This window comes from Mirounga leonina, unplaced genomic scaffold (assembly GCF_011800145.1).
Source record: "Mirounga leonina isolate KUSES-001 unplaced genomic scaffold, KU_Mleo_1.0 Mir_153, whole genome shotgun sequence".
Lineage (NCBI taxonomy): Eukaryota > Metazoa > Chordata > Mammalia > Carnivora > Phocidae > Mirounga > Mirounga leonina.
This window is the reverse complement of record NW_023270387.1, coordinates 8,059,934-8,071,591: the sequence shown is the minus strand read 5'-3', so window position 1 is coordinate 8,071,591 and position 11,658 is coordinate 8,059,934. Positions and strand designations below refer to the sequence as shown.

Sequence of the window (11,658 nt, the reverse complement as noted above, 5' to 3'; positions counted from 1 at the left end):
GGAGGTGAGGCTGCCCCTCCTTTTCAGCCATCAGAGCTGTGTCTACCCTCCATCCCTGTGGGAGCCAAGGCATCTTGCCAAATTAAAATAATTTAAAATTCATGGATAAATGAGATTAAACTGTTGAAAAGTAATAGGTGATCTCCAGAATTAATTGGTGTTATTCAAAGCAACCGGAAACTATCATCAGAAAATTAAAAAAAAAATAAGCCAACGTTTAATAATACAAAATTTATTAGTTAAAAAAATTAGAATTTGTTCGTTACATAGAAAAGTAAAACAACTGAACATCCCCTACGACAGTTTTAACTGGGAGCATACAAAGTAGGAGTGGCACAATGACCAGGTCTGAGGACTTCATAGTAATGCCTAAGCGAGCATCAGAACATCGGAAATTCGACACAGGAACCGGGCTTTGTGATGTTTTGTTAACAGGCTGCATATTTCGAGTTGTCATTTGGTGTGGCCGAAAGACAGAGATATTCACGCCATGTTCCAAATTAATGTAATTGCCATTAACTATAGCAGATGTCCCAGTCTGTTCCCCTCTTATAGAACTCGCTGGCCGAGGCGGCTGAGGGGGCGAAGTTCACATAGTCTGTGCCGGGGTAGGAGAAATACTCCGCTGCTCTGAGGGTGTCCAGGTGCTCTTCCTCACACGACGCACAGTAGCAGACTGAGGTGCTGGCTGAGGAGAAGCAGTCGTACTGGGTGTACGAGGGCAAGTGCGAGTAGGAGCAGTCTTCTGAGGGGTAGCCACAGTTTCTGGTGTCCAGAGAAGGGGGAGAATTGGAATTCTCCAGAGCACACGAAGGTAGCTGAGCCAGCGAGTAACTGTAGTCTAAGGAACCCGACAGAGTGGAGGAATCCGAAGGCGATCCTGGGGTCTAGAGAAAACCGAGGAACAAAGAGCTTGATCATTTAGACAGGATTAAAAAAGCTGAGTAGAGAGGATTTATTAACTCAGAGTAAGAACATTAGGGGGGGGAAATACAACACAACAAAACACCCAGCCCAACTCAGGTCTGCAGAAGTAATTTTATTAGCTGATTGCATGATTTCAGGACACCTTATTCTATATTTGCCTTTTTCTTCCCCAACAATAAATCGCCTTGCTTCACTGGCTTCCTTTGTTATAACCATATTTTAGAGGATGCTTTGTTCTTAAACCACAAAATCCCATTGTTCTTCAAGTCACCTGCACGTCAGATCTTGCTGTGGTCACAACATGAGCCGCAGGTGGCACCGTGGATGTTCCTCCACACCTTGACCGTGGAGAACAAAGTGAACCATACGCAGGTACAACGGGGGTCTTCAGTGAGCCGGTGTCTGGGAGACTCCAAGACGTGCAACTACTCTTACAGTCACTGAAGTCTTGTCCCCAGAGGAGAAAGGTACCTTCTGCTTTCTTTAAGCAGGCCTACAATTATTACTGAGAAAGCCTTCTTTGGAAGCCAGAAGGGAGCTTGATAACTGGGGTCCGGTGTGCATATTCTGTGGAGTGAATTTCCTATACTCTGAAAATTTAGTCTGACACCTACACAGACTTTTTGACAAACCAAAAGAAAAAAGTATGTACATTAAAAAAAACACACACACACACAACTTACTTTTTACAGTTTAAAAAACTATATGAGTATCTAAAAAACATCGCAAACAACCTGTGTCTACTAATGGAAATCTTACTCCATTTTAAATGATACCGTATTTGCAAACATGTGAGGGTCATCAAGAATAGAGAATCCAAATTCTCTGAAGTATGAGGGCTTCTTCTTTACCAGCCGTCTCAGACCCAAATGAGTTCTTGTGCCTACACCAGACCCAAACAACCGGTTAGTGGGGCCAGTTCAGGGCCAAAATGAAACAAAAACCCCTTATCGGAATGACAGTTTGGTACTGCATAGACGCAGCCTAATGCCATTTTCCAGAACTCAAAAATCCAAGGACCACTGTTTAAATCAATCATTTTCAATTCACAACTGTCTTCATTCCAGTTTAAAAACATTAAATGAATATTGCCGGGAAACCTCTTTTTATTGCCATACACTGCTTTACTTGGGCGTAGCTGCCTTGGGAAATCATAATCACGTGTGTACCCAAAGGTTTGCCCCCCCACGTGTGGTTACTCTGACGCCCACTGAGTTTTAAATGGCTCTCTGCTGTTTCCTGGATGACTTCCTGGTTGATAGTGTGTGTGTGATTTCTCAGGAGATGATGCAAACCTTCTTACAAAGCATTACTACCCCAGAGTAGGCAACAATCAGGTTTTGTAAAGAACTGAGATAAATTACCAGGCTCTGGTTAAAGCAGAAAGGGGCAGCTTGGAAGCTGTCAGGGAAATAGTGTGGAGTGCTCTGCGTGGAATTGAGCGAAGGGTCCAGGTGTGTCTCTGTCTGAAGGTAGGAATCAAAGACCTGGTCGAGGCAGCTTGTATTTTCTTCACAAGAAACACAACTGGAAAATTCTCGGGCTTGAAAATAATTGGACATGGAAGAAACCTGTTCAGACTCAAAATACAGCCCTAGAAGAGAAAGGGAAAAAGACAGACTTCTTGTTTGTTTGTTTAAAAATTGTACTTACGACTTTGAATGGAATTCTGTATTCTGAATATTTTACCATGTCTAGGGGAGAAGGGGGGTTTAAGAAGTTCTAGAAAAGCAAACAGGCAGGCAATTTGGGTGTTTTTCGTTGCCCTAGTGAACTCGAGTCCCAGTGGATCGAATCTGGTTAATAATGTGGAAAGTGGCTGTAAATATGGCCAGGGCACAAATAAAAGAATGACAATTCAACCTGTGTCCAACTATCACAGTCAAATAATGGCTCAAGGCTCCACTTTCTCGGACTATAAGGCATCAACATCCCATCTGCGGTTCAAGTAAACCTCGCCTCTCAGAAGTAACGTACAACACTATGTGAAGCTTTAGGAAAACTTCTAAGGCCGTGGGAAACAAGTCTCTTGATTTAGGCTTATTGCTTTCCTAAACTTTTCATGCTCACTCAGTAACTTAAATTTTGAGGAGCAATACAGAGAGCAACACAAATGATAAAAATAGAAACCAAGAATGTAAAGTGCATCAGTGGTACTTGCTATAAATTACAAAAAGCAAAAATGTTTCCTTAGGAAACATGTTCACATGCTAACGGAATTAAAGTAAGTTGTTAGCTACCAACCAAGCATAATTCTGAAAACACGACTCCTCTTCCGTTTTGTTATTAATGGGCTCAATTTCTGACTGCTAGCCTTAAATGCTCAGAGAAGACAGGTTTAGAGTGTATCTATCAGAGGACAATCGAACCCTGGATTTTTTGAAGTCTCAAGGCTCCTTAAGGTTAAATGAAAGAGCTACCATAAGCACAGTTTCCCTTGTATGTGAGCTCCGGAAACACCTAGCTGCTGGCTGGCACAGATATTAAGTTATTCGAACTGGGCTGAGAAAACTTGCAGTTGCTTGAGTGGCTCCCCGGGGAGAGAGAGGAAGGGGAGGGAAGCCCCTGTCGGTGGCTAGACATTAAATCAACAATAGCAAAGGCATTATTTGAGAACCCGAGGGTGTCCTGTAGTCCATCTAACAGTACATTAAAAAGGAGAGCAAGTTTCTGAAAGCAATTCTGATCTGTTAGCCAAGTTTAGTGACTTGGCGATGAGGAACCGGAATAAATGTGAAGAACCAACTCTCGGGACAGAATAGGAAGCAGCAAATAGACGTCTCAGAAAAGAAGGACAAAAATGCGCCCTTGTTACCTTGCTGGGCTTGCATCTGGAGTCGCTATGCCTGGTTCACTTTCTGATTGGTTGGATTCCAATTAAATGGTGGTGTCTATCTTAACCCCCGAATCAAGCACTGAGAGACTTTCGAGGTGGACCTTTGGAAGAGGTTTTGAGGGAACCGTGACGTTGGTTGTACTGACCTGCAGCAGATGGTGGGACTGGGTCTGAAAGGTGGACGCCGTTGTCCCCAGGCAGCTGCCAAAGCAAGAACAGGACCACAGAGCTCATGAACTCAAAGTGCTTCCCGGGGAAAGCGAAGCCATTTTCACATGAACTTTGGTGCCTTCTGCTCTAAGGTAAGCCAGATTCTTTCTTCTAAAAAAAGGTGGCTGTCGTTACATACACCCAATGTTCTATTTTATTTAGATTCAGTTTTTATGTTTGCTTGGGTTTTTTTCCCCCCCAATATCAGATTTTCCCACTTAAATTTTAAATTTAAATTTAGATAAAAAATGAATGTAAACAATTTGTATGTTACAGAGAAATGGAATAGTTTGAGAATACCCAGTAAAGGCTTTTCTATTAAACAATTTAATTGAAAATTAATAAGAGCTAAACTTATTTAATCCCAACGCTCTGTGACTTAGTCTATCATTTTCTTCAAAATTTTGATATTCTCTCTGGCTGCTTAGCCTTAGGAATTTGTTCTCCCAAAAGGACAATCCTGGGTGGCTGAAAATAGTTACATGAATAGTTACATGAAATAGTTACATGAAATATTACAACAGAAAATATCTTCTTAAAACTGCAGTCAGTGAGCCGAAGCCTCTCTACATTCTAGATAATACTCGGAAGTAGTTCGACTTTGTGTGAGTTGCTTTTTTCCCTACTCTGAATACCTGAGATTTAGGGAAATTTATGAGATTATCCCTTTGAACTGTTTAAAGTAAAGCAGCCTGTATCTTCCAATTGAACTGATAATTGTACTGAGTAATTTCGGATTTTTTTTTAAGGTTTCAGATGGTGCCTTTAAAGTTTAAAGGGACCAGCACTGCTCTGTGATCCATGCCGGGAAGCCAAGCTCGCCACACCTCTCTTGGATCACAGCCTATACTTCACTCCCATACAGCGCACTGCTGCGGGCAGGGGTGGGGGTGGGGGGTGGGGGGCGGGGGGCTTCCCTGTCAACCGCTGCTGAAACAGGCCATGGTGGTAAGTCTGAAAATGATCCATGCCGTAATGTCATGAACCAGGAAGCTAGAATCCTTCACCAGCTCTTTATGCAAATATTTGGCTGCAGCTTGAGCTGAAGGACTTGGAAGGAGTGGGTTTTTAAAAAATCTGCTTCATGGCAGAGCTCCCATTAACCCCACTGCTCCCCGGGGAATGGTCTATTTGTCTGCCTACCCACATTATCTCCCTCAGGTATGTTTACAGTCTCCTGCTCGATATTATCTCTCTAGTCATGGGTTCACTTTCTACTTGGCTCCAAGAATACAAAGAAAGGCACCTTTCTCTCAGGTTTCAAAAGGGCACAAAAATCCACAATCTACAATTTATAAAAGCACATCAAGGCTGTTTTAAAAAAATTAATGGTTAAAAAGGGTAAAGTATATCTTTTCATAAATATGAACTCAAGTTTCCCTTTCTCCTAAAGGTAAAAGAATTGTGTGTGTGTGTGTGTCTGTGTCCCTGCAAGGTGTTGGTTCAGAAGTACTGCTTTATTATTTCTTGGGGGTGTTGGTGGTGGGGGGGGGTTAGAATTCAGAAAAACTTAGATAAATCACATAGCTCCAGCAAATGGATACTGGTCAGATACACCAGTGAAATGTTTTACCCTTTGCTTTCATTCCCGCAGTTAGCTAATGGGAACAGTGGCCAAATCAACCTGTAAGAGGCCAACAGCCATAAAATCATCATGCCCAAATGGGACTTCTCCAGGTACACTGAAGCAGAATTCTACCATGTACCAAAGCTCCTTAATGAAAGATTATACTTTGTTGGGAACATCCTGCTGATTTTTTTTTTTTTCCATCAGAGGCATTTCCCAGTTCCCTTGTTCCTGGTTTTATTAATTTTATAACCATCTCTGAACTGAAAGAATTGACAGTTGAGATTACCAGACTTCTGCTCAGCACAGTTGGATCTGCAGAAGGATGAATTTAGGGAGCCAATAGATGGGAATGTTTTTGTTGTTGTTGTTGTTGTTTTTTACATGAAGAGTAAGAAGACCTTGGCCCTGTTTTTAGCTCTGCCTTTAGTAACTGTAAGACTTTGAACTTCAGCTGGAATAGAAGCATGCAGATCCTGATCTATTTACCTCACTTGGTTGTTATAAGAACTAAATGAAATAATGAGTGTGTAAAAGTGCTATCTTTCAACCACTGTACAAACCCTCTGCAAATGGAAGGAAGCTTTATGTGTTAGCTAACATTCTGTACATGGAGGTACGAACTTTTCCCATGAATGTAAAATTTGTGCTGTACGGGCTGAATCACAGCAAGCTTACACCTGAACTTGAAACTCTGAGCAAAGGGAGCCAATGGACGTTACTGGGTAGCTGGCTTTCAGTTCTTGGTTGTAATTTTATTTCAGTTGCTTTTCATAAATAATGATAATGACAGCTATCATTTATTGAGCACTTGCTAAATGGAAAGCACTCTTCTAAGTGCTTTATATGCCATAACTCATTTAACCCCCATAAAATCCTACTGTCTCCAGCTTAAAGATGCGGACACAGGGGATGAGCCCGAGTAGTTGCTCCAGGATCTGCACATACCACAGAGGAGCTCGGATCTGAACCCAGTCCACTGGTTCTAGAACCTGTGCTCATCTCTCCTACAACATTTGCCTCTTCCCACAAAGGCCCATTTCAGGAAGTCGTGCATTGCACACCAACAGCACCAAGCTCAAAAACCATTGTGGGGAGGATGCCAATAAGCTGGAGACAAGACCAATCCTAACACTGGCAATATGGGCTCATCTGTCATAGCCCACATCCACACAAGCAACCTACAAGCAATTGTACGATCAAGGGCTTTCAGCAATGAAATTACCCTCTGTGGGAGGAGAACCCCACCTAGTTTATTTGGTTCTGCTGCTGCCCTGAACACTCTTGGCAGTCCTATCTGCTTTAGAAAGTATAGAAAGTGGCAGGGTACCCTTATGACTGCCCACATCACCTCCTGATAACTGGGAACTGCTTAAGGCTTCATATGAAGGAGGAGGTTCTAAACCCTGAGCTCTCTCTTCTGCAGTCACATGGCCCATTTCTGCTGGGAACTTTCTATGCCTGGTGATTGGCAGATAAATGACCTCAGAGGCTGGGTTTCATAAGAATGAGAAGCAGGGGGCATTTCCACAGAGATTCTCTCCTTGAAGGGCTCGCTAAAATGAAATGAGTTTCTGGGAGAGATTTTCTTTGCTCATGTGAGGGCACACACACTGTCTTCTTACCGGAACAACAACCTGCTTACCTGCTGGTTGCTCCTCTCCCTGCACCAGGCCAACAAGCCCTTTATACTCAACTATGATCAGTGAGGGACGAGCTCCCCCCAAATCCTGAGCCCCACCCAAGCTCTAGCTGTCCTCTGTGGCTTCCTGTGGTGAGCTGGGAAGACGCGGGGCACAAAAGTTATAAAGACAGCTGAGGATGGCCAGGTCTGGGGACGGTGACTGAGCTTGGCGTGGCCTCCTACACCTTTCCAGGCGCAGGGTTAAATGAGGCTGAAGGCAAGGCGCGGAGTAAGGGAAGGGGTGATGCTTACGGTTCCCCGCGAGGCTGCCTGGTGTGCTCTTCTCTGCTGAAGCAGCTCCTTCACTGTTATCTTCACCCGGACACCTTGATACACCTTCGGTTTCTCTGGGGAAAGGCAATCCAGTCAGTGGTCAAGTGGGAAGTTTGGAGGTCAGACTGGGATGTGGGGGGTCCTCATTATAGGCTATGAAGCTGGAGGCCAGGTTTCTAAGTTTGAAGAATGCAAAGAGGAACCCCAAATTTCTCCAACTTGAAAGGATGAGGAGAAGCTGGGCAGGTTTCAGGGCCCTAGTGGGAACAGAACCTGTGGAAATCCGCGGGGACACCCATCCCAGGCTGGGCCCTATCCCTAGACCAATAGCACACAGGTTTTTCCGCTCAGGAATGTGGAGAGCAGCCTAAGGAAACTCACCACCTTGGCTAAATTAGGGGAACCTCGGGCTCTGGGCCCAGCCTTCCGCCTGGGAGAGGGTATTAGGGGCCTGGGAGGCGCCCAGGGCCAAAGCAGGGGTGCCTTCTCTGATCTGGAGCGGCTGACTTAGGCCACCCCACCGTGATGCTCCCACCCGTGTGGAAACTCTGAGTCCTTCTCTTCTCCAGCAGGCCGAGCTCAGCTTCTGGGGAGGCTCTAACCTCTACGTGCCCTTGGTCTGGACTCAGCCCCGGGACAAGCGGCGGGCAGGGGTGGGGTGTGGGGGTTGGAGAGCTCTGTCCTCCGGCCACTGAGGGACTTGCTCGACCGACCACAGGAAAGGGACCGGGCCCAGGGCACTCCCTCCCTCCCGAATTTTTCTTCTGCCCTGTCTCCCTCGCCCCCTTTCTCCGCCTTTCCGGCTCTCCATCCTTCCCTCCTCCCTCCTTCGGCCCCCGCTCCTGCTCGCCCTTCTTCCGTCGCTCCCCACCCCTTCCCTTTCGGGTGCAGGCGTCTCTCGGCGGCTCACCGAGCCTCGGGCCACGCCGAGCGGGGCTCCCGGGGACCGTGCAGCCGGCGGGGAAGCCGCCCTCGGGGCTGCGGGGCCCGCCGGACTGCGCGGCTCGCGGGAGGCCGAGCGGCGCCCAGGTCGGCGGGGAGGGGTCCGGGCGCGCCGGGAGCGGGCCGGCCGGGCGGAGCCGCAGCGAGTAGGTGAGACTTTGCGGGCTGCTGGGCCACGCGGGCCGGGCCGGGCGGGCGCGCTTCCGCGATCGGGGGTGGCCGCGGGGGCACCGGCCACTCGGGCCCTGGCCTCGACCCTGCAGTGGGCGCCGCGGCGATCGCGTGGGAGGGGCCGGGCCCCGCGGCTCGGGGCGGCCGCGCGGACGGCCGGGCGCCTGGCGACAGTGCGGGGCCGCCAGCGCCGCGCCTGGTCACTGCGGAGACCGCAGCCGACCGCAGGGGGCCCGCGCGCCGGGTCCGGGAGCTGGGGGTCTCCCGGAAGGAGGCTGCGCCGTTCGCCGCCCAGACCCAGGGAACCGCGCGCGGCCCGCAAGGCCTGGGCTCCGCGCTCTCGCGGCCGTCCAGGCTCGCCCCCGCGCTCCCCGAGCGGCTCGCAGCGCGGGGGGCCGCGGGTGCAGCCGCGGGGCCGCGGAGGGGCTGCCAGCGCCCACCCCTGTGCGGCGGGCGGCGGGCGGCGCGCGGCTCGGGTCCCGCTCGCCGTGCGCCTCTAGCTCCCCCCGCCGCCGCTTCTGGGCACGCAGAGCCCGCGCCGCCAAGCCGCAGGGTCGCAGCCGTGGCCGAGTGGAGGGGCGGGCGGGGGGTCGGGGTGCGCGGACGTCCGCAGCGGCCCAGCCGGCCTCTGGGCCTCTGCGCTGGGGAGCAGGCGCCGGGGGGGGGGGGGGCGGCCACAGGGGGGCCCGTGCCCTCGCGGGATCCCGGCTCATACTGGCATGCCTGACTTTGTGCCTCTCTGTTCTCCGCAGGCAAAGCTGTGGGAAAACGCCCGGGTCGCAAGGCCCCTGGCTCGCGTGACCCGACCCCAGAAGCAGCCCCGTTACCCGACATGGTGGTCAGCAGCAGCTGGGGCGCTGGCTGGGTGCTGCAGCTCCGGGGACTCGGCGCCTCACAGGCCTCCTGTGCAGGGAGAGAAGCAGAGATGCAACATTTTTAAAGTTTCACAAAGCATCCAGCTGCACCCAGGTTCCTGGAGCAGGAGACAAACAGAATTAATGTTTTATACCTTCGGGTATAGGTTTGAGTTTTTTCCCCCTCATGCCAAGTATTTAAAACCTCTAGAAACCCATGATTTGACAATCAATGATTGCGCGATACTTTCAATTTGAATATTCAAAGGCTTAACAAAATGGACTATCTTCTGCAGAAATCCTGCACACAGGCACCCCACAGACAGTCCAAAGAAACAGGGAGTGAGACCCCTTTGGGTGCTGGGCCTTGCTTTTATTGTATTTTTAAACATTTTGCCCACCTTTCCACACAGAGCAGGAGTCCTCAAAGATGCTCTGTATTTCTGCCTCAAAAGCAGCTCCGGGAGCCCCGAGTGACTTAGGGGACCCTTCATGACCACCTGAGCCAGGCTGGCCCACCAGACTGATTCCTGTATCCCTAGTCTCCATTTTGAGGGAAAATCTCAGGTTTGGAGGAGTGAGCATGGCAGCCAGCGGGTATGACCTAGCAGGGAGTCACTCTGGCCCCAGGTTGCAGGCTGCAGGCCTGGCAGAGGCCTCAGCTCTGTGCCTCATCTCCTTCTGGCCCCGCCTGGCCACCAGCGGCTTCCTTGCCTTTGGTCGGCTCTCCGTCTGGGCCCCAGACACTGCGATTTCAAGACAGAATGCCTGCCCATTAAGACCCTTTGCTCCTCCACCAGGAGCCGGGGATGTGTGTGGGGCCTCACCCCCAGGATTTTCTGAGGCTGGAGTCTCTTGTGCTGTGAAGTCCCTCTCCTCTCCTCTTTCTCTGTCTTGAGCCATCCCTGCCCCTTTTACTGCAGGAGTATGTGTTGAGAAATGATGATTAGCTTGGTTCCTGCTCATTTTGGCTTAAAGGACACAGATTTGTGTTCAGGCCTTCACACTTTGCGGGAGAGGTGGGAAATTCTTGACGCCAGGCTGCTAGGCTATTGCAAGCTGAGCCCCTCCCAAACGATAGAACTGTGCTGGGTTATGTTCTCCACACACTTGCCAGGCCTCTTCCGTGTGATTTGGAAGCTCAGGGAAACAGGAGTGCTCCCGAGAGGAAGTGAGAGCCGGGCCAGATCCCCTTCTAGCCCCTGAGGGAAGAGGGTGGCCCCAGAAGACAGAGAAGCGGGATGGGGTTCCCTTTGTGAATAAGCCAAGACATTCCCAGGATGCCAGGCCAGGCAATGGTTACGGGCCTCTGTTCCCTGAGTTCTCTGAAATGCCAAGAGTGGAGCTGAGCCCCATAGGCCACCAGAAAAATAATCTGAATTCCCTTGAGTGGGTCCACTGCAGGGTAGGACATACCCAGATGGGGGCATGGGGGTCTCCGAGGTGACAAGACCTCAGAGTCTGGGATGGGGAGGAGCTGCTTGGCAGGGCATCTGGGCTGGGAGCAGTTGAGATGGCACCTGGCCCTGGAGGGCAGGACGGGGTGTGTTTGTCTCTAGCCCAGCTGGAATCTGTCAGCCTCTGCAGTCTCTTTCCACAGAGGCCTCTGAGCCTGTGTCCTGCGTTTCCCCGATGGGCATCAGGCCTGAGGACTAGGCTTGTGAGGAGGGGAAGGACAGTGGGACTTCACAGAGCCCCTGTTCCCTCTCTCCCTGCCCTGCCCCCATCTGGGCACTGCTCCTTCTGACGGAATGGTGAACAAAACTGTGGATGTAGGGAGGGTCTCTTGTCCTCAAAGCTTCGTCCGGTACTTCTTTTCTCTTTTGTCTTCCTCCTTTTGGTTTTCCACTTCTTTTTTGTTTGCTTTTAAAATCTTTCTTTTGGACTTTCTATTTACTTTTTTCCAAGTTCCTTCCTTCCTTCCTTTCTTCTTTCTTTCTTTCTTTCTTTCTTTCTTTCTTTCTTTCTTTCTTTCTTTTCCTTCCTTCCTTTCTTCTTTCTTTCTTTCTTTCTTTCTTTCTTTCTTTCTTTCTTTCTTTCTTTCTTTCTTTCTTTCTTTCTTTTCCTTCCTTCCTTTCTTCTTTCTTTCTTTCTTTCTTTCTTTCTTTCTTTCTTTCTTTCTTTCTTTCTTTCTTTCTTTCTTTCTTTTCCTTCCTTCCTTTCTTCTTTCTTTCTTTCTTTCTTTCTTTCTTTC

General features: G+C 49.3%; 1 protein-coding gene across 1 annotated transcript; it reads right to left on the bottom strand.

The window, feature by feature from the left end:
- Nucleotides 1–222: 222 nt before the first annotated feature.
- COLCA2 (colorectal cancer associated 2) lies at nucleotides 223–8,362 on the bottom strand. The gene is made up of 4 exons (XM_035008896.1): nucleotides 7,477–8,362; nucleotides 3,910–4,084; nucleotides 2,292–2,521; nucleotides 223–887 (listed from the first exon to the last, which is right to left on the bottom strand). Exons 2-4 carry the CDS (start codon nucleotides 3,995–3,997, stop codon nucleotides 516–518), a joined length of 690 nt encoding a protein of 229 aa, XP_034864787.1. The 5' UTR covers nucleotides 3,998–4,084; nucleotides 7,477–8,362; the 3' UTR covers nucleotides 223–515.
- Between the last annotated feature and the right edge of the window lie 3,296 nt (nucleotides 8,363–11,658).